General features: G+C 41.5%; 1 protein-coding gene across 1 annotated transcript in view; it reads right to left on the reverse strand.

The window, feature by feature from the left end:
* The window catches only part of LOC124789293 (solute carrier family 22 member 7-like), a 237,824-nt gene that overhangs the window by 165,139 nt on the left and 45,282 nt on the right, over window positions 1-27,403 (reverse strand). The window contains exons 2-3 of the mRNA XM_047256604.1: window positions 17,444-17,703; window positions 9,916-10,146 (exon numbers count right to left, since the gene is read on the reverse strand). Of these exons, the coding sequence (XP_047112560.1) occupies window positions 9,916-10,146; window positions 17,444-17,703 (491 nt within the window). The remainder of the gene's footprint in view (window positions 1-9,915; window positions 10,147-17,443; window positions 17,704-27,403) is intronic.

The raw sequence follows: 27,403 nt of genomic DNA on the forward strand, positions 1-27,403 counted from the left end.
ACCTTTTCTGCCCACACCCCGATGCTAATCCAATACATGTGCGATGTTTACTACACGTTTTTCTTGCAATCACAGCGTCAGATTTGCACCTATTGGCAAAAACTGTTCCAGAGTCTTCCTGCGTAAATCGGTTTCGCATTAACGCGTTAGATTATCTACCAAGTTTCGAAGGACCTCTGACTGCACGTTAATTACAACCATCCTGTGTATCAAATAATGAGCAGGTTGGAACACGTAATAAGACCGTGCCGATAACTGACTATTTGCCGGTGTTACTTTCTGACAGGAGATCGGGGATCTGCGACAGGTATTAAAGTTTACTTGCACGGTTGCTTATCTAAAGTAGTGATCTCATATAAGACGCGGACATGCTTTGGCTCAGAACGTAATCTTGTTGCCAGTCGAAGACGACAACTAACTGGGAATTAGGAGAAAGTCTCAGAAATATTGTGATTACAATTTCCTAACTGTTGTATGATTGCCGGCCGTTGTGGCCGTGCGGTTCTAGGCGCTACAGTCTGGAACCGCGTGACCGCTACGGTCGCAGCTTCGAATCCTGCCTCGGGCATGTATGTCCTTAGGTTAGTTAGGTTTAAGTAATTCTAAGTTCTAGGGGACTGATGACCTCAGAAGTTAAGTCCCATAGTGCTCAGAACCATTTGAACCATTTTTGTTGTTGTATGATTAATTATGCTAAAAGCTGTAAACGTATGAATAAAAACGACTCATCTGTAACAGGCCGAGCTTAGCCGCAGTCACTGGAACAGTTAAGTATGCGATTTGATTCTATGATGAAACAGATGTAACCAATGACTGTACTCATTTCAAGTAAAGAGTGCGGCAGTCAGTGGCAAATAATATTTATTGCAAATCGGATTTCGAACACTGTGTGGTCATTGTCAGTACAGCAAATGTAAGTTAGAAAATTACAACCACTTACACATAGCGTCAAAAGCTTATAAGGGCGTTTCACGATAGCTTTTGCTGGGAAATGGTTCAAATGGCTCTGACCACTATGGGACTTAACATCTGAGGTCATCAGTCCCCTAGAACTTAGAACTATTTAAACCTAACTAATCTAAGGATTACACATACATCAATGCCCAAGGCAGGATTCGAACCTGCGACCGTAGCGGTCGCGCGGTCCCAGACTGAAGCGCCTAGAACCGCTCGGCCACACCGGCTGGCTGCTGGGAAATAATTGTTAACAAAAAATATGATACGTTTCAGAGTTAATTAGCATTGAAGTCAGCCAATTAAATCGTTGCGTGCGCAAATTCAAGCGGCCGCCAGATACGGTGTCGCGAAACGTATTCTTCGTTTGGGTTGCTAAAACGGAACAAGAGAGTGATACAGAAACTGGAAATGGGCCGGTTGTAAGAATCCAACCCGAGCCAAAGGCTGAGCTGTCTCGTGAGGTATCACCTAAGCTATGAGACTAACTGACGCTAATTGTACCTGGCGGGCCATTTGAAATTGCACCCGGAGAGGCTAATAACTTAAAGGGCGCAACCCGTCCAATTTTCTTCTTAACAGTTATTTCACAGCGAAACCTACCGTACAACACCCTTATAAGCTTTCCAATCTGTTTGTGATTGCCCTGTACACACACGCTGGCTAAACTAGACTATCCATGTCAAAAGTAGTGTTCAAACTTGCAATTGTGACTAACTACTGTACTGTTTACCACTTGAGTTAAATATCCGCTCTTTTACCAAGGAACTCACTTCTCCGTGACAGCGAGTTCCGTATAAATCTGTGACTTGTGAGCAGGTAATTGTTTTGAGCTTTTTTTAGCCAGAGTAGCACGCATAAGTATGAGCGTAATTATGTTTGTCGAAAAGATACTTAATCACTGTAAATATGTATGTTTCTGTTATTCTGACTCTTAGTGAAGAACTTTGTCTTCTTGTCATCCAGATCATAAGGCACGACATTTATGGACAGTGTTAACGTAACAACCTGTCTTCTACATGCAGAAATGTTGCAGTTATTACCAATGAAAGTGATGGAGTCCGACAGTACTGACTCAAGCCTTTTTTATACGTGTCCCCAATGAGGTTCCTGATAGGTGATCAGTGTTCTCCCCCTAGCCGGGTTTTCACCTGGTATCTCACCGTGCTCTCCTGTCTTCTGTCATCCTTTTCAAGTCCACGTAATTTCCGCTTCCCTTGTGTGGTCAGTCTTCCTTTCTCTCAATCTCTTCACACTATCTAGACCTACCACAGCGCCTCTTAGCAAGCATTTCTCTGTCTATGCTCTCCTGTCTTCTGTTATCGTCTTCAAGTCCACATAAATTCCACTTCCCTTGATGTAGTCAATCATCTTGTATCTCTTCCATTCTCTCAATCTCCTTACACAAACTAGACCTTCCACAGCGTCTCTTAACAAGCATGTCTCTCTGAGCGGATGTCCCAACCAGCTCTTTTTTCCTTTCTCTTATAGTCTGCAGCAGTCTTCTCCTCTCATCAACCCTTTCCAACGCTCTTCCGTTACTCACTCCTTTTCTATAGCTTATCGTCAACATTCTCCTCCTCATAGACATCTCAAATGCTTCTAACTTTTTTCATACTCTTGTCTCAGTTCCACGTTCCTGCCCGATAGAGTGCTACACGCCAGACAAAGTATTTTCCTCACACCTTTATCTAGTTTTCCAAATAACAATCTCTTCTTTCTATTGAATGCCTCCTTCGCTCCAGCAGTGCGTGTTTTCACCTCCTGATAGCATCTCATGTCTTCAGTGATGGTGCTTCCAAGACAATATAGGGAAGCACGAGTAATATACAGATAAATTCCATGATGATGTTATAGATCCCATGATGTGCTCCAAACTTTCAGGCGTGATGGTGGGGGGGGGGGGGGGTAAATATGTACCAATTAGAAGTAAGGCACCTCGCCTGGAAAAGATTGAGTCGAAAGTTCTTAAGGAAAATTGTTTGTAAGCGAATATCTTCTGATAGTCGATCTCTTCTACTGCAAGCTATTGGGAGAATGTAGTGTGGATCGAAATAGGAAAGAAGTCCAGTAAACATGGACTCTAAAATGCATATCATACGAGCTATGAACACTTGTTCAGTAAAAGAGATGTGTTTCACAGTAGCAAAGACGAACAAGCGCTCGTAACTCTTAAGGTTTGCACATTAGAGCTCAGACTTACAAGACTTTTCTCTCTTGTTTTGACCCATAATACATCCTCCCAAAATATCGAAAGCAGGGGACTGCAGTAGAAGACGTCCACTGTCAGCTGTATTAGAACGTTTTTCGCATACGGCTTTGGGCTCAGTCGTTTCCTGACGTGAAAGTTCGTGACATCATCACGGAATCAGTTTGTGTAGTAGGTACAAGAATTTAAGGGCAGAGAATAAGACAGGAAAACCAAGTAATATTCTTCTAGGTTTCAATACTTACATAGCTATAGTAATGAAGAACGTTAAATAAAATTTAGAAGTAGCATTAAAATTAAGGGTGACAGGATTCAGTGATTAGATATGTTGACGATATTGCTATCCTCTATTAAAGTGAGTAAGTCTTAGAAGACAGTGAAGCATACTATGAGGAAATGAGATGGCTAACTATGGTGGAGTACAGCTTTTTAATAAGAAGCTGTTGGTAAATAGTTGAGTCCTTCACTTACATTTTATCTCTGTCCGGAACTCAACAATCCGACGTGCTGCACTAGAACTGGTGCATGGTATCTCAAAAGGTAGTATATAGAAATGGCTCGTTATAGACTGCATTGTTCTGTTCCTACTTTGTGCCGATAACGCAGTTAATGAAGCAGATTATTTTGTGCTAGTTCTGTATCTAATTCCTTTCTGATTTGGCTATCAATTACCGATCTTTTCCAATCAGAGTAGTTTACTAACACAGGTCACTGGACGTGTCACATTTTCAGAACGATACCTCATTCGTGTGTTTGATACGTAATAGTCGTTTCATTATCTCGCCTTCCAGATGTTATAATACTCACACACTTGGATTTCTTCTGTTTTTTCATCTCAAAGAATATCTTTACCAGACTCTTCTGAAATCAGAGTAAAAATTATTGCTGGGAAAAATTAAATCAAGATGAAGATTATTAGTATCACAAGTGCTCACATACTGAATTTGTCTAAAAAATGCTTTGTTCTTCCCTTACATAACTCTTTAAGACCAATTATTAGTCTTGTTGCAGGTTAGTGAAATTGTAAAACACCTTTTGGAACACCCACGACCTATACTCCCGCTCTTTCATGTAATACACTACTGGTCATTAAAATTGCTACACCACAAAGATGACGTGCTACAGACGCGAAATTTAACCGACAGGAAGAAGATGCTGTGATATGCAAATGATTAGCTTTTCAGGGCATTCAAACAAGGTTGGCGCCGGTGGCGACACATACAACGTGCTGACATGAGGAAAGTTTCCAAGCGATTTCTCATACACAAACAGCAGTTGACCGGCGTTGCCTGGTGAAACGTTGCCGTGATGCCACGTGTAAGGAGGAAAAATCCGTACCATCACGTTTCTGACTTTGATAAAGGTCGGATTGTAGCCTACCGCGATTGCGGTTTATCGTATCGCGACATTGCTGCTCGCATTGGTCGAGATGCAATGACTATTAGCAGAATATGGAATCGATGGGTTCAGGAGGGTAACACTGAACGCCGTACTGGATCTCAACGGCCTCGTATCACTAGCAGTCGGGATGACTGGAATATTATCCGCATGGCTGCAACGGATCGTGCAGCCACGTCTCGATCCCCGAGTCAACAGATGGGGACGTTTGCAAGACAACAACCATCTGCGCGAACAGTTCGACGATGTTTGCAGCAGCATGGACAATCAGCTCGGAGACCATGGCTGCGGCTACCCTTGACGCTGCATCACAGACAGGAGCGCCTGCGATGGTGTGCTCAACGACGAACCTGGGTGCACGAATGGCTAAACGCCATTTTTTCGGATGAATCCAGGTTCTGTTTACAGCATTATGATGGTCGCATCAGTATTTGGCGACATCGCGGTGAACGCACATTGGAAGCGTGTATTCGTCATCGCCATACTGGCGTATCACCCATCGGAGAAGGTATGGGGTACCATTGTTTACACGTCTCGGTCACCTCTTGTTCGCATTGACGGCACTTTGAACAGTGGACGTTACATTTCAGATGTGTTACGAACCGTGGCTCTACCCTTCGTTCGATCCCTGTGAAACCCTACATTTCAGCAGGATAATGCACGACCGCATGTTGCAGGTCCTGTACGGGCCCTTCTGGATACAGAAAATGTTCGACTGCTGCCCTGGCCAGCACATTCTCCAGATCTCTCACCAATTGAAAACGCCTGGTCAATGGTGGTCGAGCAACTGGCTCGTCACAATACGCCAGTCACTACTCTTGATGAACTGTGGTATCGTGTTGAAGCTGCATGGGTAGCTGTACCTGTACACGCGATCCAAGCGCTGTTTGACTCAATGCCCAGGCGTATCAAGGCCGTCATTGCGGCCAGAGGTGGTTTTTCTGGGTACTGATTTCTCAGGCTCTATGCACCCAAACTGCGTGAAAATGTAATCACATGTCAGTTATAGTATAATATATTTGTCCAATTAATACCCGTTTATCATCTGCATTTCTTCTTTGTGTAGCAACTTTAATGGCCATTAGTGTAATTTCGTCTGTTCTGTTTCATTCCTTCACTAAAATGCTGAGATATATCATAAGTTCCTTTTATGGTCACTTCTTCGGTATTTATTCTTCAAAACAATTATTTACTTACCTTTTCCGAATCATCCGCAATGAGTTGAGTTATACTAGTGTTAACAGTTTCAGAGAATTTCTACTTCACCGAAATCTTACAAAATGTGATAATATCCTATTTAATTGTATGTTCCTTTTCGTTTATCATCTTGAATTTCGAGCCGATTTTATCACCGTTATGTTGCATCCGGTTTCCATATCCACATCTCGGTATGCTTTGCAGTTGAGTATCTGCTTTCGATATACTCGTGTCTATATACGTCTGCTCGTCAATTAGTCTAACGTTTGCTTCTCTAGTCTGTATAAATACAGATTTTGCTTCGGTTGTTAGAGAAGAGTGTTCTTTACAACCAAGTGAAACCAAACGCAGGACATTTTCGTTTATCCTCCTCGCCTCCCTCCTCTCATATCGACATTCAAGAATAATTTTAACACTCTTTCATAACACTCTATTGTAATTGCAATCCTGCTCCACATTATTTTATCAGCTCCTCAACTTCTTCCGCTATCATATATCTTGTCATGAGGACAAGTTGACATGTCATGGTGTTCGGTGTTCGCTTCATTTAAGGGCTGAGATGTATAAAAATAAAAGAAATCGGGGACTGTAAACCTGATACTACGCCATTCCTAATATTCGTTATTCTTACAATTTCAGAAGTTCCTACTTTTTCATCTTTCGGTTTGACGCCATTTGTCCCTAGCATGTATAAATCCAAACTTGTTATGTTATCGGCTTGTTTTTTGTGTCTTGCTGCTGCATATAATGTTCTCCCGAGCAGCTCCATGTTACTACACGAACGTGGCATCAACTCACTTCACATATAGGACGGTGTACTGGCCAGCTTAACTCCCAAGAAACTATTTGGTATTTCCTTAAAAAAATGTGATTTCTTCCATGCTGTTTCCGAAAACGTCTTGTAAATCTACTATAAATACAAGTTTTCGCAGTTCTACGCAATTTCAGAGTACTAAGCCGTGTTTTATGCATGAACGCCACAGTGCCGTGCTGTCTAGTAATACGAGGGTTGTCCAGAAAGTAAGTTCCGATCGGTCGCTAGATGGAAACCACATCGAAAATCAGAAACATTTTATTTGCAAGAGTTAGCTACACTTTCCAGACACTTCTCTACATAGTCGCCGCTCCGTTAGACAGTTGTCAGAGCGTTATAGATGACTGGGTGTTGTGTGCTGTCTTTAGGTTCGTTAGGTTTAAGAAGTTCTAAGTTCTAGGGGACTTCTAAGTTCTAGGGGACTGATGTCCATAGATGTTAAGTCCCATAGTGCTCAGAGCCATTTGAACCATTTGAAGAGCTTTATACCAAATTTCCAACACCATCGTCATCGAAGGCAGCCACCTGTGCTTTCCGATAATTCTCTACGCTGGTCTATAGCGCGTAGCCTGCGCCCAAGTGTTGTCTTCGTATCCAGCGTTTCATGTGAACAGAGATGAATCTCAGACGAGCCAATTATGGCTGTGTTGTGGGTGATCGAACACTTTCCATCAAAAAGGCTGCAGGAGCGTCTTCACTGCCCCTGCAGAGTGCAGCTGAGAATTGCCATGAAGAAGGAAGTGCGTGACAGTTGTGTTAGGTGGGCTTCATTTATCAAGGCGAAGCCTCTCAGTAAGCCATCCTAGTTGGTGGGAAATCTCGTTGTTCTAGGTACCTTTACTCGCTCACAGTGCGTTCACAACTGAAAAGAGCGTCATGAGGCGATCGACGGTCATACAAGAGACACTACCCAACACATCTATGCAAAGCTTCATCGGGTTTCCACTGTGGTGTCCATTTTTACACGCCGTGGTGAGAACAATATCGGCTGGGATTGTATACCGATGAGTGGAAAGATGTGTTTTGTAAACATTATTTAATGTAAAATTACTGAATGCCTTGCATTGTCATATTTTGTAAATCTGTGTACGATATGTTTGCTTGTCATTATATCCAAATTTTCTTCCCTAGTTATGTCCCTGACATTCCCTGTAAATGCCGGCCGGTGTGGCCGAGTGGTTCTAGGCGCTTCAGTCTGGAACCGCGTGACCGCTACGGTCGCAGGTTCGAATCCTGCCTCGGTCATGGATGTGTGTGATGTCCTTAGGTTAGTTAGGTTTAAGTAGTTCTAAGTTCTAGGGGACTGATGACCACAGCAGTTAAGTCCCATAGTGCTCAGAGCCACTCTCTGTAAATAATGATATGTATGTTACTTCTGCTTCAGTTCTCCTTTTACAATTATACTGCACTGAGAAATAACAGAAATGAGTATAAGTGCATGCATTTAGCTTATTTGGAAATTTGTGGTAAGGTCTTATGGGACCAAAGTGCTGAGGTCATCGGTCCCTAAGCTTACACACTACTTAATCTAAGTTAAACTAACTTACGCTAAGGTGACACACACACCCATGCCCGAGGGGAGGACTCAAACCTTCTACGGGGGAAGCCGCGTGGACCGTGACAAGACGCCTGAGACCGAGTTGCTACCCCACACGGCTTAGCTTATTTGACTGTGCTGATGTATCTCTGTACCAGTGGTATATGTATTGCATTTCAGATAAGCAATGTGACTATCTTGGCAAGAACTAACATATGCACATTACATCATCGTTATGCTACGTAATTCTTGTAATAGTTCGCACTTACAGTCACTTAACAAATACGTACTTGGATTCTTACCTTCAACATGTTTAAGTACTGCCACATAAAGTGTATTTAGGTGTACACCAATTTGCGATGCATTATTTATTTAATTAACTAATGTGACGTTATAATATATGTGTCATATCATCCGTTATTATGTACAAGATTAACTTACACTTTTTGGCACGCCAGCAAAACATGTTATATACAAAGACGTACGTTATGTATAATGATCTGTGTTATCTTTGAATGTATCTTTGCTAGGAATTAGTACAACTGATTTCAGCCTCGGTTTGCGTGTGAAACTGTTTTCTTTCAGGAATGATATGACATTTTAATACGATTCTAGGACGCTGTTTTCGCTTTTAGATTGTAATTAGGATAGATTATTGCACACATGGCTTCATACGCTGAATGACTTTTCGATTGTATGTCGTATCAGATACGACATATCGCCAAATACTTACATATAAGTAAGTAAGATGGGTTCTATTGAATTCAAACACAATTCTGGTTATGTTTAATGGTTTTTGACGACGTGTGTATTCAATGGAATACTCGTCGAAGTTGATGTATTCTTTTGTACGTGCTTAAAAAATGACTCTTCGTCGAAACTGGTAAGTCGCACAACGAATAAAGGATACTATTGTACGGCATACTTTGAATAATATTTGGTTACACAACATTTTTGGAGGCTGTTAATCAACTTATAAACAAATTGTTATGTTTGTGTGTGTAAAATTATTCACTCCCAAATAAAGTAAATAGAAACAAAGATAATAGTTTCGACTGGGACTTACTGTTAGAGTGTTCTTAGCTTAATCGTGTGAAAGACTTAAAAATGTATGGGCTGGTTATGTATCTAGGAATCTTCAATGATTGAATGCAAGAATTTTAGCGGATCCCTATAACGTAGCGTTAAAGACATTCTGGTCAAGGTATGCCATGAATAATGAGCATCTCGAACACATATTTACGCAGTAATGGACTATGCGCGCTGCACAAAATAAATTTCCACCACCTCTCCTAGCATATAATCTCACCCGAGAACACCTAAGATAAGATGAACAAAAGATGTTTGGTGGATCTCAACGGAGAACTTCCGAGATCATGCACTACGAAAGAAGGATGTTTGGTGATCATTAATACGGTGCTATGAATCACACTGATATTGTCGCATTGATGTATGCTAAACACGCAAAATAACATAATGAAAACTGAGTGATACATTAGCTGCTCCATGTAGAAGGCGAATTTATCTTAACGACCGCATACACACCACTGAAGTGTTTTGCTAGAATGTTAGGTATAATAAGGAAAAATAGTCCATATAGAAATAATGGAAATTTATCGCTTCCCTGAATCAGACATAACATTCTCACTGTATTGATGATTGTATCATAACTTCCCAGTCTTGCTGCGAAAGACAGATATTATTTGTTTCTAACAGTAACCATTCATAGAGAGATGTTGGAAAACTGTCTATCATAGTGAAAGAAAGTCCAAGAGGTAGTTAGAATAGAAAGATTTGTTTTATTACATGTCACCCAGGTAGCCGAACAGGAGTCCCAGGAGCACACCGATGTTCTGCGCGTAGAACATGACGTCACTAACGATGTGCTTGTCGTCGCAGACCCAGTTCATCTGTGACGGCACCGTCAAAGAGTACCACGTGTCGTCGTACTCCCAGCCGTGCTGGCAGGGTACCGTAGGGGCAGCGTCCAGGGCGCTCCCGTTGTACATCCGGCACTTGCTGAATGTTCCTCGTTCCCTGCGTTACAGACATAATGTTGACAACTGCGACGTTCCTCGTCGCAGATATACTGCACAATATTAATGCGTTGAGGACTATGATATTAAACAAAAGAAGCAACTCTAGAGTAAAATACATAAACATTTAGAGAAATTTGGTATGCACACTACAAAAAGAACTGAACACGTGGTCTGCCTTATCGCAGGTAAGTGCTATTTGCACTAGGGGCTTTCAATAAATAATGCAATATATTTTTTTTGCCAGTGTTGGTTGAAAAAATGCAGAATTTGTTGTGGACGTGTTGCTTTATTACCACCTCAGCGCCTTTAGTTTCATCAAGTTCCGATAGGTTGCGAGGCCGTACGTATGTTTCAAAATGGCGCCAGTAACGGAGGTGAGCACCAAGCAGGGAGCTGTCATTGAGTTTTTTTTCGTGGAAAGCCAGAGCATTGCAGATAGTTAGAGGCGTTTCCAGAAGGTCTACGGAGACCTTATAATGAATAAAAGCACGGTCAGTCGTTGGGCGAAGCGTCTGTCATCATGGCAACAAGGTCACGCGAACCTGCCCGAACTCCTGCGTACCGGCAGGTCGCATACGGGTGGGACTCTTGGAACGTGCGGACAGTCTGATTCGAGCTGATCGACGGATCAAAATGAAACGCCTAGCTGCTCGACAGGACGTCTCTGTAGGTAGTGCTGACAAACTCGTCCGCGAGTTGGGGTACTCAGAGGTGTATGCTCCCTGGAGTCCTCTCCGCCTAACAGAAGACCATACAGAGTAATGAAGGACCGTTCAAACAAATTTCGGGCTTGCAGCCGGTCGTCGTTCAATACTTCGCACGATATTTCAACTGGGCACCTGCCAGTAATCTTCAGGTGAACCGTCGCAGACTGGCAAAAACGTCGTCCGTTCCGCAATATATAGCGTACTGTAACTATTCTGCGCATGCGTCGAAAACTTGATAGTTGAACCACACTGCCCGCCGGCAGCGCCCTCGCTGGTGGAATAGCGGAACTCAGTCGCCCTCTGCGTTGCTGTTTGCCACGGCGGTCGACGCAATCTGTCGTCTTCGATTTGAACAAATTGTGGAGATGATGGGATTCCATGCACTGTCCAGCTGGTAGCCGCTGTCAAGGTTTAACAGATTTTCCGCCAGTCGTATTTCTACGGATTCTTTAATAAAGGAGTCCCAGAAAGACGTTGCTGTGGACAAAATCATTGTTTTCTCATACTCCATTGAATGTCCAGTAGAAATACAATGTTCAGCAATAGCGGACTTGCTTGGCTGCAAAAGGCGGTTGTAACGTTGATGTTCAGTGCAGCGTTCTTTCACGGTGCGTGTGGTTTGACCCATGTAAGCCATACCACATTGGCACGGAATCTTGTAAATTCCGGCCTTTCGTAGTAACAGATTGTCCTTAACTGATCCCACAAGGTCCGCAATCTTCGCTGGTTGGCGGAAAACCATTTTCACCTGAAATTTTCGGAGGATTCTTGTTATTTTAAACGAAGTGTTGCCAACGAAAGGAAGAAAAGCTAAAGATTGTTCCGGCATGTTCTCCTCTTTACTCACTTCCTGCTTCCTAGTTTTAACTGTTAGTGCCCTGTTAATCTGCCGGATGGAATACCCATTTTCGCTGAGTACTGTCTTTAGATGTGCGAGTTCTTGAGGTAAGCTATCTAGATCTGAGACAGTATGAGCTCTATGAACAAGTGTTTTAAGCAAACTCATGGTTTGCGATGGGTGATGGCAACTCGATGCTTGCAGGTACAAATCAGTATGAGTGGGTTTCCGGTAAACTGAATGCCCTAGAGAACCATCATTCTTCCTTCGAACCAGGACATCCAAGAAAGGCAAACAACTATCTTTCTCTATTTCCATGGTGAACAGGATGTTGCTATGAATGGAGTTGAGGTGATGTAGAAACTCCATTAATTTATCTTCTCCATGAGGCCACACTATGAAAGTGTCATCCACATACCGCCAAAAAACTGTTGGCTTCAGGGCAGCTGATTCAAGCGCTCTCTCTTCAAAATTCCCCATAAAAAGATTGGCCACCAAAGAAGACAGGGGACTACCCATGGCGACACCGTCAGTCTGTTCAAAATATTCTTGATTAAACATAAAATAAGTTGAGGAAAGAGCCTGCCTGAACAAAGCAGTGATATCAACAGGAAACATGTTACCAATCAGTGTCAAAGAATCTGCAAGAGGAACTTTTGTAAAAAGTGAGACCACATCAAAACTTACATAATGAAGCACCATCTGTGAGAAACTGCATGCTCGTTACCAGGCTGATCGTAACAATTTTTCCTCGAACAGCCTCACAGGTGATGAAACATGACGTCACCACTTCGAACCGGAAACGAGACGCCAATTCACGGAGCGGCGGTACACCATCTCTTCTCCGAAAAGAAGTCCAAAGCCGCACCTTGAGCCGGTAAAGTCATGGCGACGAACTTTTGAGACTCTGAAACGGTTGTTCTGTTTGACGCCCTCCTTCATGGTGTCGCGATCAACGCTGAAGCGTTTTGTGCTACCTGCAGGAAACTGAAGAAACGTTTTCAGCTTGTTCCTTGCCACAAAAATGGCAAACGAATTGAATTCGATTCAGTTTCTTCATCCACCTTCCTGTTTGTCCGGGTCTCGCACCTTCGGACTTCCATCTTTTTGACCCAGTGGTCTGCAGGAAGCATAACGTGGATGATGGGAAGGTTACTGATGCAGAAAGACGTTGGCTGCGGCGACGATCAGTAGAGTGGTACCATGCGAGCATATAGGCCCTCCCAGCAAGGTGGCGCAAGGCCGTCTCATTGAATGGATATTGTGTTCAAAAATAGGGTACTGTAGACAAAAGAGAGGGGAATAATATGGTGTATTGGAATCCTGAATAAAATCAGTCTGCTTTCAGAAAAAAATGTGTTGCATTATTTATCGAAGGCCTCTCGTAATTGTATTGATGTAATGCCATTTCGTTTAAACGTTGAATCGGAGTCTGCATTTTATATTTCGTTCTTTGCTTTGCACTAATATCACTCTATATATAAATAAAAAATAATGTATTCGAGGCGGTGGCACAGATTCTAGATTGGGTTTAATTCGGAGAGTTTGGTGGCCAGGGGAGTATGGAAACCTACCATCGTGCTCTTCGAACAAGGCACGTACACTATCAAGTGTGTGACACGTTGCATTGTCCTGCTGGTAGATCCCATATGCTGGGGATAAACAAACTGCACATTCCGGGATGAAATAACCCAAGAATAGATGCATACTTGTGTTGATCCGTTATGCCTTCCCGACTGATGATAACATTCCCCATACCATAACGCTCGCTCCTCCTGCCTGGACCCTTCCAACAGTTGTTGAGGGTGTTTATATGCCTTGAGTCGTTTCACGCTGTACACGACAATGGCCATCTGTCTGGCGGAGCATAAAACATGAGATCTGAGAAGGCCATCTCTCACCACTCACTGGAGGGCCGGTAGCGGTAGTAGCGTTCAAATTCCAGCATTCATCACTGATGAGCAGCAGTCACGGCGGGTGCATGAGCACCAGTGTTCGGTGAACGGAAGGCATTATTGGCCACCTCTTGGTTCATCTGGACAGTCAGGTGCTCTACAGTTGCACGTCTATGTGCCTGTACTCATCTCTGCAGCTGTCGTTCTTCCCTGTCATCTATGGCCCATGGTGCACCACAGTTACCTCTGAGTCGGTACTGGATCGCGCATCTTTACCATGCGTGATGTACTTAAATCTCGGCGGCACGCAAACAGTTTACAAACTTAGCCATTTCGGAAATGCTTCCACCGTTGACCCGAAAGGTAACGATCATGCCCCTGACGTCAGACAAATCGCTCCGTTTCCGTATTACGACGATGACTGCACTATTTTCTGAGTTCCTCAGACTTGCTTTACATACCCTCCACTGCTCGCGATGGCATCTGGCGTTTGTGAGCGATTACGTACGTCGACGTCGAACATAGGCGGCGGTCACATTAATGTGACTGAACCGTGTACTATAACACTGAAAACGATGATAACTGTATCTATCGCCAGTGGAAAGATACTAGGCACATTGGACAAAAAAAGTAGCCACGAGACATCACGTTAGTTCCCTGAAACACCACCTCTAGCAATGATCATGGCTTCAACTCGACGATGAAAAGGCACAGAAGAACGATTCTCCAGTCATACCATATCTGGCTGAAACCACTCACTGACTCCCACAGAGCTACTAAATTATCGGGAAATTCACTGCTACGTCTCATCTGCTGCTCCATACAGTCCCAGACATTTTCTACGGGATCAAGATTAACTTAGCGGAGGAATCGTTGTGCTCGTTAAACCAGGAACATATGTATGCGGCCATCTGAACATGGGTGTTGTCCTCTTGGAAGGCACGAGTGCCCACTCGTTACTCATCATGAAGACCTAGAAGAAAGGCCAACGCTTGATCAGCAATAATGTTCATATAAACCTCTTGGTTCGTATTCACGGAAATGTAAATGAGTGGGCTCGAGTCACAGTACGAGAAACATACCCAAAACATCACAGAATCGTCTCTATCCTCAACTACGCCTTCCGCAGAGAGCGGGTTAAATGCCTTTTTGGGCCGTTGGTACATTGGACGCACTGCATCATTTGAAAGGAGGCAGTACCGCTACTTGTCGGACCACACAACACGCGCACAGTCAACCAAAATCAAGCTTCTTTGTTGTTTGGGTCATTGAAGACGCAAAACTTCATGTATAACTGTGAGAAATAGCTATTTTTGAGGCACCCGATTCCAAGTGTCCGTTGTCGGGTCTGCATCCTAAAGTTACAGACAGGGTGTAACACTGGTCTTCTGCCCCTTTCATTTAGGATATCTTCAACTACACTGTTGTTATGCTATGTTATTTAGCTGGGAGGGGCACACCAATTCGTGTAGACACATTGGACAGTCTAACTGATAATAAACAAACGGAGAAAATTGTTTCACGATGATGTCTTGGGAAGGATCAAGCACAATAGCTTTTTTTTCTGCCATACTGTCAGACCCCTGCGGCGTCCCATCTTACTACGTTTCTTGCACTAAAACGACGGCCATATTTACATTACTTCACTATCATGACTTACGTGATCGGTGGAGCCTCACATGGCCCGCTGGGGCCAGTTCTGCATCATCTACTGCCCTCCAAAGCGAGCAGTGAGTTATTGTAACTGGTTACTCAATTTTGTCCCTTGAACTTATTTGTTGTCGTATTCCCCTCCCTCTCGGTGACTGTGCGGCCTGTCCTGATACGGCAGGATACACAGGAACCGACTAAATACTTCCAGTTAGGCTACGCATTGTACTTCTCACATTTTTTTTGTCGTGTGACAGCTGCAGAACGAGACCTTAGACGCTTGCCCTAGCGCAAAGGCCGATTTGTTGCACTTCCCATTTGCGGGGGAGGAGCTCTCCGTATCGAACGTAGCATCCATCTGTCTTCAGCTGCTCGTTTCTCGCGATAGTTATGCGTCTTGCTCCTCTCCCTGTTTCAAAAGTGTTGTATTACGTTGTTTTTCACTCTTCTGGTATATGGTACGCTTAGCAAACGAAGTACGGGTGCAATGATCGTTACTTCGTGTTCGAAGTTATTAATCTCTTCGTGGTCGTGTGATTTTATTCATTCCATAGAGTACCGAGCAAGGTGACACAGTGCTCAACACATTGGACTTGCTTTCGGAAGGACGACGGTTCGAATATCCATGCAGCTATCCAGATTTAGGTTTTTCGTGGTTTCTCTAAATCGCTTGAGGCAAATGCCGGGACTGTTCCTTCGAAAGGGCGGAGCCTATTTCCTTCCCCATCCTTTCCTAATCTGAGCTTTTGCTCTGCCTTTAATAACTTTGTTGTCGACGGGACGCCAAAACCTTTTTCCCTTCCTTCCAATCGATAATACATGATTATGTATTTTGCTTTTTATTTTTTTATTTGGCTTCATAATTAATCGCTAATCCATAACACATAATTACGTAATCACCTTCATGTACTGTACTTTTAATTGTTTCTCTGGCTCCATGATTAATTACTAGAGCATTTTACCCTACATATTTTACTTATTCTGTCGGTTAATTTATTTTTACCCTCTTCCTGTCTTTCATACTAACTTATACTACGTATTTCACTTCAAATTTCAATCATTATCTTTGCCCTGTCATTTCATTTAGGGAGTTGATACACCATACCAGGTGATGGGACAGTCCAGTAGATTCGTTGCTAAGATTAGAGGACACAATATGAGATTTGTATATCACATTTTATTGTAAGAGCCTTACCAATTTCCACTATTTAACTTTCTTTCTTAGTAAATCCATGGCTATCTTTTATTATGCTTCACCTCGTGAAATGTACCTAAGCTCAAGTGAACGAAGACAATAACAGCGATCAGTCACTGTTGTTGTTGTCTTTACTACAGGGGTCTTCAAGATGGCGTAGAGAAACGTCGAAACTGGTCGAATAAATAAATTACTTTTAAAATATAGGAGGCTGAAGGTGTTTTTAATTTCACATGTTATACTGAACAGACGACCTCCCTCAACCGTCTTGTACAAAGATGGACTTATGGAGACGTTTAGACAGTGTTCGATTTTATCTCATTATACTACTGCTGATACGTATTTCAGTTTGTGAAATTTATGTGATTTGTTAATTTCCATACAAAGAAATGTAGAAATATTTCGAAACATATTTGAAGCATCTGAATTCATTGTTAGAGTGAGAAAGTACCTAGCTGTTCTTCTGTTAGTAGAACTTATAAGGAAATTTCATCCAAACCCTAACTTAAGAGAATGATGTGATGCATCCTGATAGTGCGAACATATCGGGCGAAGGGTAGGGAGAAACCGCAAATGAATACGCAAAAGAGAGGTAGAGAAAAAGAGAGCCAGAGAGAGGGAGAGAGAGAGAGAGAGAGAGAGAGAGGGAGAGAGAGAGAGAAATGGTTGTTGAGAGCAAAGTTAGTTCTTACCAACTCACCATAGGTGAAATTAGTGTGTGGACGAAAACAATAAAAAAATATTTCGTTCTCTTCTATTTGACCTACGGAGAATGTTACACTCTCAGATGCTTCCCTTTAGTCAATTCAGATGTCTTACTGACATTTGCCAGTTGTTCTTCCTAATGTCACAATGTTAGTGTAGTAAATGCTTACAGTTTTCCATATTATTTCTCTCAAAAAGATCGGCAAAATTTGATGTAACTCTGATATTTTTAAAAGAGAGCATTGTCTCAGCTACAGCAAAGACAGGATGCTGTCAGTTTTTAATTCATTAAATACAAGTCTTACTTGGGAATAGTGGCGCTCTTCCACTCATAAAGTGTAAAGTTGGTGTGCTCTCTGCCTGGAACGTGACACCAGTGGTCGGGAGTCTGCATAGCAAAATTGTACGTGTGGACACTCAGTATGTTGATGATTGGACCAAAGCAATTGAAAACAATATTTAATCTCTTCTGGAATTTTCCCCTAGAGCCGATAGCGTCCAGGATGTCCTCAAAAGCTGGTACAACCATTAGATCTTGATGGTGTTCGGCAGTCTGCTGGACAGCCTGTAATCGAAGAAGTTATTATCAACTGCACATCTCAGTAACAAACCTACCTATTGACTGAAAAATCGTGGGTAGGTAATATCGGTGACACTAACTTTACTTGAAACCATCTAGAAGTATTTATCAAAATGTGAAAAGAAGTAAAATTCCCTGCATCACCATACATTTATGATAAAGATGATATTGAATTACAAAATTTGAATTATGGGAGTTTTAAATTGATTTCGTTGAATACTGCGTAATGATATGAAAATAATTATAAATCAGGTGTACACTTTTTGAGAATATTGAACTAAAGCAAATGCTACTGGGAGTGGATATTTCAGCTACATCGTTCTTGATTTAGAAGTGAAATTTTACGCAATATTCTTTCACTTTGATTCGATCTTCTTCGAAGATTCCGAAAACACCCAAGTGGATCATCTGTAAGCTAATTTCGCTTTCTGATTTCATTTTATATAATTATTTGTGTTTTGGCTTCGGCAGAATCGCAAGACTGCTCAACAAACGGTATGGTAATCATCTTGAATTCCCGGTAACATTTATTGCGGATGGTGAATTGACCCACATTTGACCCGGCAAATAACTTACCTAATTATTCCACTGTTGTCGCAGTTTCCACCGTCAAATCCCGTAGAAACTACTAGAGATCACACAAATAATTTTGTGGCCGTATTCGGTGTCTGAAGTAGCCTGTCGCTCATTTTCATGGCGTACAGTGGTTTTCTAGGTGCACCAAGTGCATAGAACGATCAGACACATTCGCCGGTTGTTACAATTCGCTACCCATATTATTACCCCACTTTCTCGGAACGTCTTGAGTACTCTTTCTCTTTGGCTCTAGGCAGGCAGTTCGAGATCCATGTCTGTATCCGTCGTCATCACCGCTGTACCAGCAGACACGTCTCCCAGTTCGCCATCTCCAATGTCTCACGTTTACGACGGTGTTGCAACTTTCTCACCCCCTTCTTAGACGTGGTCTTGAGAATGTTCAATTCTTCTGAGTCTGCTCTATTCGCTTGGACCCTTTGTCGATGCATCTGATGTAACGTGTTATTCATTTGGGTTTCACAACATTACTGCGTCCTTTTTCATTTTTGTAACTTTTCAATATTTCGTTTACATCTATTTGCGATCAAGCTATGCTTCTAAGCTGAGCAAGTTTATGTACATGTAATGATCACATTTCTCTCCAATATTGTTTCTGAGCTGCGAGTAGTTATACACTCAGCTGGAGACGAAACGAGAAATCCCGGAATGAAGTAAACACGCAATTAACAGAGCGAGGCCATGTACTGATTTTGTAATGTTAAACATACGTGGGCAACACATGTTTCAACAGAAGCGAAGATGATACTATTTAATCATGTACTTATCTTGCAGGGACTTGTAGTGGAACAATTTTGGAGAGTTCTTGATTTTAAGACTGAAATATTTTCCAAATACTTTAAGTCTTAATACTTAAGTAGACATATTCTATAAGGCATGCAGATCTCTATTACTTTTTAATTTGGTGGAGTTATTAGTAATTAGAAGAAAAACAAACTACTGATATTACAGTAACATACACTAGAAGTTATATTGCAGGTGTTGTAAGAAGAAATTGAGATGTGTCGGAGAACTGAGGAAGCAAATGCTTTGAACATACGGGGGTGTAACTTTAATAGTGGCAACTACTTATTTACAGCTCGTACAAAATAAATACGTGTTTCAAAATTTTACTGACCTTCAAAGCAGTCGCCAGCATTGTGTATAGCCCGTTGCCAGCGATGTGGAAGTCGTAGGATACTCTTAGTAGTGCCAGTTGTGTTGACAGATCGAACGGCGCGGTCTATTGCCCGACGAATTCGTAGCAGTTCTGAAGCGAATGCCATGAAGTGCTTCCTTCAGTTTAGAAATCGAGTTGAACTCACGGGGGCTTAAATCAGGGAGTGCAGTAGGTCGTATAGCATTTAGCAGCCCCATCAGTGAAACAAATCAGTAACAGCTTGCACTGTACGTGCAAAATGATGGTCAGGTTCTGCAAAAAGAGTCATCACTTCTGACTCTATGCTGTTCACTTTTGGAACACAATCTACGACCAGCTTAGAGACAGAAGTAATAACAGTAAAGAAAATTTTTTTGTGTTTTGAGTAAAAGTAGTTTGAGCATGATCTTTCTGGCGCGCGCGAATTTATTCACGGCTTTGTTGAGTTGGTTTGACTACTCCACAAACTGTGAACGGCGTTGCTAAAGGTGTCTTAATGGCATAAAAGGCTTTCTATGATAATTTGGATACGTGTCAGGTCATACAACTTCATGTTGACTAGATCCCAGGATCGCACAAATCGTGAGAGGCAGAGGTTAGTTAGACGGTCTGAGATGGCGGACGGGCGTAGATCATCGCATACAGGACAACTTGAACTTGATAGGATAGAAAATGACGTACAACAAAACGTATCTAATGCAAATCACGAAACCAAACTAAGTGACAATGCAGAGGGAATGGTGGCAATTTCGCGATTGGAATCTCAGGTTGCGACCGCATAAAACCGAACAGATGACGGATCTAGTGGTTCAGAAACAGAATCAGAGGACGTGCAACTTCGGTACGTTGAGCCAAATGTTGTAATTCTGAATCAAACGGGATAGTTTCCTACGGAAAGAATGTGTGTAAGTGCGTTAGCACTATCCACAGAAGTCGGTGCGAAGTCACATGAAAGACGCGAAAGGCAAAGTTTACAACAAATAGTGACGAAGGACGCTGGTGAAGAGTCTGATAGTGTATTCGCAATGTTGAAGCAACTCACTATAGTCGTCAAGCAAACTAATGCATAGTTAGAAGACTTAAAAACAGAAACAAATGCAGGGTTAGAAGACTTAAAAACAGAAACAAATGTTTCTATAAATGATCTCAGATTTGAAACCAATGGAAAAGTTCACAAAAAAGTTAATGAACAGTTTATTGAAATCCGGAAAGATGCGAGAGACTAGCGCGAACTAATTCAATCGCTTATGGCCGATCAGAAAAAGATGAGTACTGACATTGGCCAGGTGCAGGATGCAGTGTCTAATATCAACCAAAGAGTTGATAATTTAGCACGTAAGGCGTCTGGTAAGGCGCAACAAATCGTGGAAGAACTCAATGTCAGAAAACGTGTCACACGAGCGGCGTTAAAAAGATTCGATAGATGCATTGTAAACATCGTCTCGAAAAATAAGCAGCAGTATGAAAAGATACGTACAGAACTGAAGCAGTGTATTGAGAACCGTGCAGAAAAAATGGTGAGGTGACGGAATCCACAGTATCATATGACATAGTGGTGGAAAAAATCCAGAGGTAACCAAGTCCGTTATGCAGTCTTTCGTGTCAGTTGCGGAGACCCGGAAAGGTCATGAGAGTCCACCTGTATGCCCATAAGATGTTGAGTCAGTATTTTCCGATCAGAAACATAAGCAAATGGTAGAAGTACAGCTGAGAGAGGTGAGCGAAGCAGGTAATGTGTGTTCGCAGCAGAGAAAGATGCGTGAAGCGGTAACTGCGCGAATATCAACAGACCGGCAGCCGACCCTCCGAACGTACGTGAACGACTCGATAACAGAGCAGTTTGCTGCGCCACACATACCAAATTCTCAATTTTCGAGTTACGGTACAACAGTTCATATACCGCTGGTCAATATGAAGCAAGTACAAAGACAAAACACTGATCCAGTAACGGGAAATTTAAACATATCTTCCAGTCCGATACACGAGGAAAGTTATGGTTTAGATAATTGCACCTCCCTACATAGATGCGATGCTAGATGGGACTCAAATATGTCGTCTCAGGATCCAAATGCGATAGTAAGAATAAAGGAAAACATGACGCAATTGGAGGGAACGGAAAATGTTGCGAAAACACAAACGCCATATGGTGCAATAGAAAAATTTGACAATGATTATATTTTGACAGTCAGAAATTTTCAACATTACTAAGGAAACGGGAACGTCTTGCACCCCCGCAGGTTTATACATCAGTTCCAAATCGGTTTACCAGAACATTGGTCACTTAGCCATAAACTTGATTTCATTTGTGGTCATATGGAGGGCGCAACAGCGGAAACGATGCAAAGAGTCGCCGCAAACTGTCAGTCGTATGAACAATTTAAGTTTGCATTCTTGGAGCGATACTGGTCCGTGGAAACCCAAAATAGGATTAAATATGAACTGTTACAGAAGGCGTCATTTGAAAATTCGAGAGAAAAGAAGCCAGTTAGATTTTTGAAGAAATGGCGAAAAAGAATCAGTGTTTAGACTATCCATACAGTGATTGGGAACTGATATGTGTGTGCACAATGAAGTTACTCTTGCGTTATCAGCAATCGTTGGTTAGCAGAGCTGGAGATAATATATATACATTGAAAGGGATGTTAAGAGAACCTAAATTCATCTTCAGTGAAGAAGACGTGAAGAAACAACGTACACTGAGAGGAACCAATGGTAGGGGGACTAATAGCAACCGATTGGCTTTAATAATGCTTACAATGGCAATAGTGATATTGGGGAAGGTAATCGTTTTGGGAAGAATAGTAATCGTCCATGGGATAATAATACCTATGGTTTCGGCAACTCACAGAGGTGAAACAATAACTGTGGTTTTGATGAGCCGTGGAATTACAATAATGACTTTGATTCCAGAAATTATGGTAATAACAATAATTCGCCATATGATCGCCATGCAAACGAAGCAAGAAGGTTTAGAGGTTTTCCGCTACAAAACCCAAATTATTCGGGTGGAACTACAATGCCTAGAACGCAGAAAGGTTGGGAGAATCAGACTTCAGCAGGACAATACAGGCGAGATGAACCGGTACAGGGAGTCGAGTTGAGGCCACCAAACCCTGGTAAGAAACAGAATTGACGAGATGAGAGGTACGTATACCAGTCACAAGAGATTCAGTCGCCAAATGAAGTTGATTTTATAATTAAATATGTAAATAGACTTAGCCGGCCGGTGTGGCCGTGCGGTTCTAGGCTCTACAGTCTGGAACCGCGCGACCGCTACGGTCGCAGGTTCCAATCCTGCCTCGGGCATGGATGTGTGTGATGTCCTTAGTTTAGTTAGGTTTCAATAGTTCTAAGTTCTAGGGGCCTGATGACCTCAGATGTTAAGTCCCATAGTACTCATAGCCTTTGGACCATTTGTAAATAGACTTAGCTTTGATCAACAAGATTCTGAAGTAGGTTTAGGGGGTGATCAGGTACAAATAACCGCATGCTGAGAGACAATTGACTGGGAATCGTACGATGTTGTTAACAGTTAATGTAGGCAACTGTACAAAAACTGATGATGACCAAATTGTGGAGGATGTAGTTCGTTTATACGAAACCGAGAGAGGAATGGTATACCAAGAGGATAATGCACCATTGGCAATACCAATATTGATACACAAGTCAGATAATGTTTATAGGACAGGGACTTATCCGGAAAATAGTTAAATTCCCACCAGTACCCAGAGTACAACATCAACATCTAGTACAATTGGCACTGAGCAATTTGAAGGCTGCAGTGTTAAATAGAAAGAACCGAGCAGAGAAAACGGCAACCTCACCAGTATTTTCACTAGAACGAAAAGTACTTGTGGAAACCCACCATCTCTCTAGGAAGAAAAAACATCAAAGCTATAAATCCTTTTCGGTATATAAACGCCCTTGGAACCAAGTAAAGTAGTTCATGATAATGCAGTCAAATTGATTAACCCAAAAGCAGAAAAAGCTTGCACCATGTGAATCACTTGAAAGTGTATAAAGGGTAAAACAGTAAATATTAACTCCATTAGAAAAAGTTACATGTATCAAATATCCAGATTCCAATATGAGCAAAATCTAGAAGTCAAAGAGTAGGGAAGCTAAGAAAATGCACACAAATAAAAAAAATTAATTTGTACTTATTAAAATAAATTAGTTAAATTTCTCAATATATCAAGAAAACAGTTGTGAAGGAAGAACGATAAAGTAAGAACTAAAGTAACTCTTCTGGAGAAGAAATGTGTTATGGAGGATAAGCAGAAAGAAAGTAGGAACAAACAGATTACCATGTGGATAATTTGATGAAATAGTAGTAGATTCTCTCTTAAAATGTAGTGTAAAATAGAAAGAAGTTGATTTTTTGTAGATGAAAGGAAGCCAAGAAAATAAGTGTGTAAAGACTAAGGTAAAAAGGAAATTTTCATTTGTGGCTTGTTCCGTCGCAGACGGTGGACACATTTAGTTTAGGAGATATTTTGGAGGAAAATGAGAAGCATTTATGATTTGTGGATGTTACCACAAGTTGATATCAAACGGAGATGTGTGGGAAATAGATATAAAAGAATGATAGGAGATAAAAATTAAGAGATAGAATTGAAGTAGTAAGGAAAGTGTGAACCATGTTATTTCTTGCAAGGATGTAGACAGAGGGGAGTGAGTTGAACACAGGGGTGATTTCAATAAGAAAGAGTAAGACAGGGGGAGAAAGTAATATGAAAGTCTACTGTTTAGAAGAAGGAGAAAGAGGTAACTATAATTAACAAAAGTACAAGCTCTAGAACAATTCAGTAGGACAAAAATGGAAATTTGTGGTAAGGTCTTATGGGACTAAACCGCTGAGGTCATCAGTCCCTAAGCTTACACACTACTTAATTTAACTTAAACTAACTTACGCTAATTACGTCACACACCTCCATGCCCGAGGGAGGACTGAAATTTCCGACGCGGTAAGCCGCGCAAACCGTGGTAAGATGCCTCAGAGCGCTCGGTTACGCCGCGTGGGACCAGTAGGACAGCGGAGACACATTTGGAAAGAAAAAAAAAGAGATATATTGTATTTTAAAGTTCTGTTACAGCTTATGCCGAAAAGAAGAGACTGCCGAGAAAAATACGCTGGAGTCGGAGTCAAGGTGCGGAGTTTTTATAATATGAAGTACCTGTAGTTAAAAAAAAACCAGACCTACTAATACACTAACCTTCATCACCGTCAATTTGCCTCTTACTATCCATCGTGGTGAAGATGAGGAAACCACTACCTTTATACTAATTTAAAAAATGGGGGAAAGAAAATGTTCATATAGAATGGTGATAAAAGCAGTAAGTTATGAAGAGTATAATAAGGAGAACCTTATGAATAGTTTAAATATGGAAGTTTTGTGAAGTATCTTAGTAGTTTAGTGTTTGTGAAGCTTGTAATGTATCTTAAGGGAGTAGTAATACCATGTAAATTAGGGATGTAAGATGGACAAACGTTTGCACAATGTTTTATTATACATGATGTCATCAAGCACGATACATCATCATTGCGGTCAGATTGACAACAGAACTAGTAGAGCGGTTTGGCATGAGAGGAACGAACGTTGAGTGTGGGTGCCTGGTATGTCAACTTTCGAGATGACGAAAGGAAATGCCTTGGTGGAAGCAAAAGTTTCAGAGGATAACACCTCTCGGAAAATGTATGGGGATCTACGACGAATGCTGGATGCAGTCAACATGTACCATGACGTGATCTTTATTCATGTGAAAGTCACATGCGATCTTCAGAACAACAGTTTTGCTAAAGTGCTAGATCCTTAGCATAAGGAGATATGAGGGACGTCCACCAAACCGGAATGGGGGCAGACATGTTACATAAGGGACGAAAAAATGTTTGAATACACCGGAAAAAGAAGAGATGCATATCTTTAACTCAAGATACAGAACGGCTGAAACTATCGTCATACCATACGGAAGCCAGTGACTGCGAAACATTCCCTGAACACTCATGGGAGTAAGCAAGAGAACGATGGAAGACTGTCCAATCTATCCAGATGAACGACCTGATACAATAAAGGATACACAACGATTTGAAAGAAAATAACGTAAGAATGGATTATACATCAACGAGGTTAAGCAGGTCTTAAATCCCAATTCCCGGTCCAGAGAAGAACGAAGGCACAAGTGAGAAGATAGCAATATGCAACAAGAAAAGAAGATTTAATGCAGAAGATTAGGAAGAACCCTTTCTAAATACCATTCCATATAAGACCATTATTGCATCTACCTAACTACAAAGAATCGAATTTTAATTGTTCCAGCAATACAAATGTCCGATATTCCTTATGGCAAATTGCAACACTTTCAAATGAACACACCGAGAGATGGGAGATGACTATTCGTATATAAAACAGGAGGCAGATTAACTAACGATGGACTGGCATATAGATTCGAGGACTGACGAAGAATGTAAGTTTTTATGCTGCTAATTATAGATCTATAATATAATTTTGTCATGGGTACATGCAGAAAGAAACAAAGGCAATCAAGCATTCACAATACACTCAAACCTTCTGCAATCTTTCTCTCTGCCGACTTCCATTTCATGCTCAGAGGAGACACATCGAGGCACATGAAGATGAGAATGACGACTTCAGTGAGCCACATTGCATAAAAAAATTAAGTATGAGAATAAAACACAAGTATTGAAAAGGGGAGGATAATTTTAAATGAAGTAATCCTCAACTTCAGTACATCTCTATCATCATTTAACGTAAGTCTTGACGTAAAAAAAAAAAAAAAAAACCAGAAATTAGTCTCAAATTTAAAAGTTATGAATGGTACAAATCTATGAAGAATCTCTAGCTTGTTTAAATTTTATATTAAAATATAGACAATCATACGTAAGTAGGCTGTTTATGTTTTCTTATTGGCAACGTTACGTAGTGCTCTGTATGAAAATCACTGGCTGTGCTGTGTGCAGTCTGTGGCTAGTTTGCATTGTTGTCTGCCATTGTAGTGTTGGGCAGCTGGATGTGAACAGCGCGTAGCGTTGCGCAGTTGGAGGTGAGCCGCCAGCAGTGGTGGATGTGGGGAGAGAAATGGCGGAGTTTTGAAATTTGTAAGACTGGATGTCATGAACTGCTATGTATATTGTGATTTTTCAACACTATTAAGGTAAATACATTGTTTGTTCTCTATTAAAATCTTTCATTTGCTAACTATGCCTATCAGTAGTTAGTGCCTTCCGTAGTTTGAATCTTTTATTTAGCTGGCAGTAGTGGCGCTCGCTGTATTGCAGTAGTTCAAGTAACAAAGATTTTTGTGAGGTAAGTGATTTGTGAAAGGTATAGGTTAATGTTAGTCAGGGGCATTCCTCTGTGGGGATTATTGAAAGTCAGATTGCGTTGCACTAAAAATATTGTGTGTCAGTTTAAGGACGGTCATGTGTAATTGTTCAAAGGGGACGTTTCATATGTCGACCCTTAGCCGAGGATACCTCACTGGAATCTTCTGATTTTTTTCTTGTAGTTTGTGTAATTAGTGTAGCTATTGTTTATTGCTAGCACGTAATTGTAGAGAGAATCTCCTTTGTAGTTGCAGTCTTTCATTGTTGTTGTGGCATGCATGTAGATTTGCACGAAGTATTTTGCAGCTGCGCTTGCAATTAACTAGATATTATTTTCAGTGCTTTGTTAATGTGTTTTCTTATTTTGCTCTTCAAATTGTGCTTTTCTGTGTTGTCATGTGAAATATTGTGACAATAATGGCGTGTGAAAAACGTAATACTAGGCTCCAAAGTAAACTGAGAAATGACAGTGAAGACGAAAGCAGTGTGTTAGCGCCACCGTGTAATGAATTAACTAACGTTGGAACTAGTGATTTTGTAATTATGCATAGGGAAATGGAGCGGGCGGCAAATAATGGCGTAGACAGTGAAACAATTAGTGAACAGGG

This window comes from Schistocerca piceifrons, chromosome 3 (genome assembly GCF_021461385.2).
Source record: "Schistocerca piceifrons isolate TAMUIC-IGC-003096 chromosome 3, iqSchPice1.1, whole genome shotgun sequence".
Taxonomy (NCBI): domain Eukaryota; kingdom Metazoa; phylum Arthropoda; class Insecta; order Orthoptera; family Acrididae; genus Schistocerca; species Schistocerca piceifrons.